We start from the raw sequence: 815 nt of genomic DNA on the forward strand, positions 1-815 counted from the left end.
GATCCTTCCGCCTCAGCCTTCCGAGAAGCCGGAATTACAGGCGCGCGCTACCACGCCTGGCTGATTTTTTGATTTATTGTAGAGATGAGGTCTCGCTGCCCAGGCGGGTCTCGAACCCGCGGGCTCAGGCAATCCACTCACCTCAGCCTCCCAAAGGCGCGGGATTACAGGCTGAGCCACCGAGCCCGGCTTGGTCTTTTTTTTGAGTTGGAGTCTCACTCTGTTGCCCAGGCTGGAGTGCAGTGGCACGCTCACGACCACCGCAGCCTTGACCTGCTGGGCTCAGGCGATCCTTCCACCTCAGCCCTCCAAGTAGATGGAACTACAGGCGTGTGCTACCATACCCAGTTTATTTGTTGATGTATTGTAGAGATGAGGTTTCACCAAGTTGCCCAGGCTTGTCTCGAACCCCTGAGCTCAGGCAATCGTCTCGCTTCGGCCTCCCAAAGTGCTGGGATTACAGGTTTGAGCCACTGCACCTGGCCTGCCTGTTTCGTTCTCATTTATAAAATGGAGGTGGCTAGGAAAATGTGATCTTGTCTGGAAGGTGTTTAGTGTAGTACGTTCAAGAAAGAAGGTGAACAGTCGTTTGTCACAATCATTTAGGGGTAAGGGACACTGGAAAATGAGGTGGAAGTATTGCATTGGATGGCCATGTTTGATAACTACCGTTTTTGCTTAATCAACATCTAATCTCTCCTTTTCTGGTAACAGTACCTCGACTTTCCTTTGGGCAACCACTCCTCCACTTTCAGTCCCTGTGGTTCAGAGAAGCTGACCTCAACTTCCCCTTCCACTGGGAAGCAATGAACCAA

The 815-nt window shown here is 51.7% G+C and overlaps 1 protein-coding gene across 1 annotated transcript in view; it reads right to left on the minus strand.

Moving 5' to 3' along the window:
• BHMG1 (basic helix-loop-helix and HMG-box containing 1) overlaps nucleotides 1-815 on the minus strand; it is a gene marked incomplete at its 5' end in the record, with an annotated part of 27,607 nt that extends 26,792 nt beyond the window's left edge. The window contains one exon of the mRNA XM_021716765.1: nucleotides 718-815. Within this exon, the coding sequence (XP_021572440.1) occupies nucleotides 718-815 (98 nt within the window). The remainder of the gene's footprint in view (nucleotides 1-717) is intronic.

This window comes from Carlito syrichta, unplaced genomic scaffold (assembly GCF_000164805.1).
Source record: "Carlito syrichta isolate Samal-C Ts95f unplaced genomic scaffold, Tarsius_syrichta-2.0.1 Scaffold308918, whole genome shotgun sequence".
NCBI classification, from domain to species: Eukaryota; Metazoa; Chordata; class Mammalia; order Primates; family Tarsiidae; genus Carlito; species Carlito syrichta.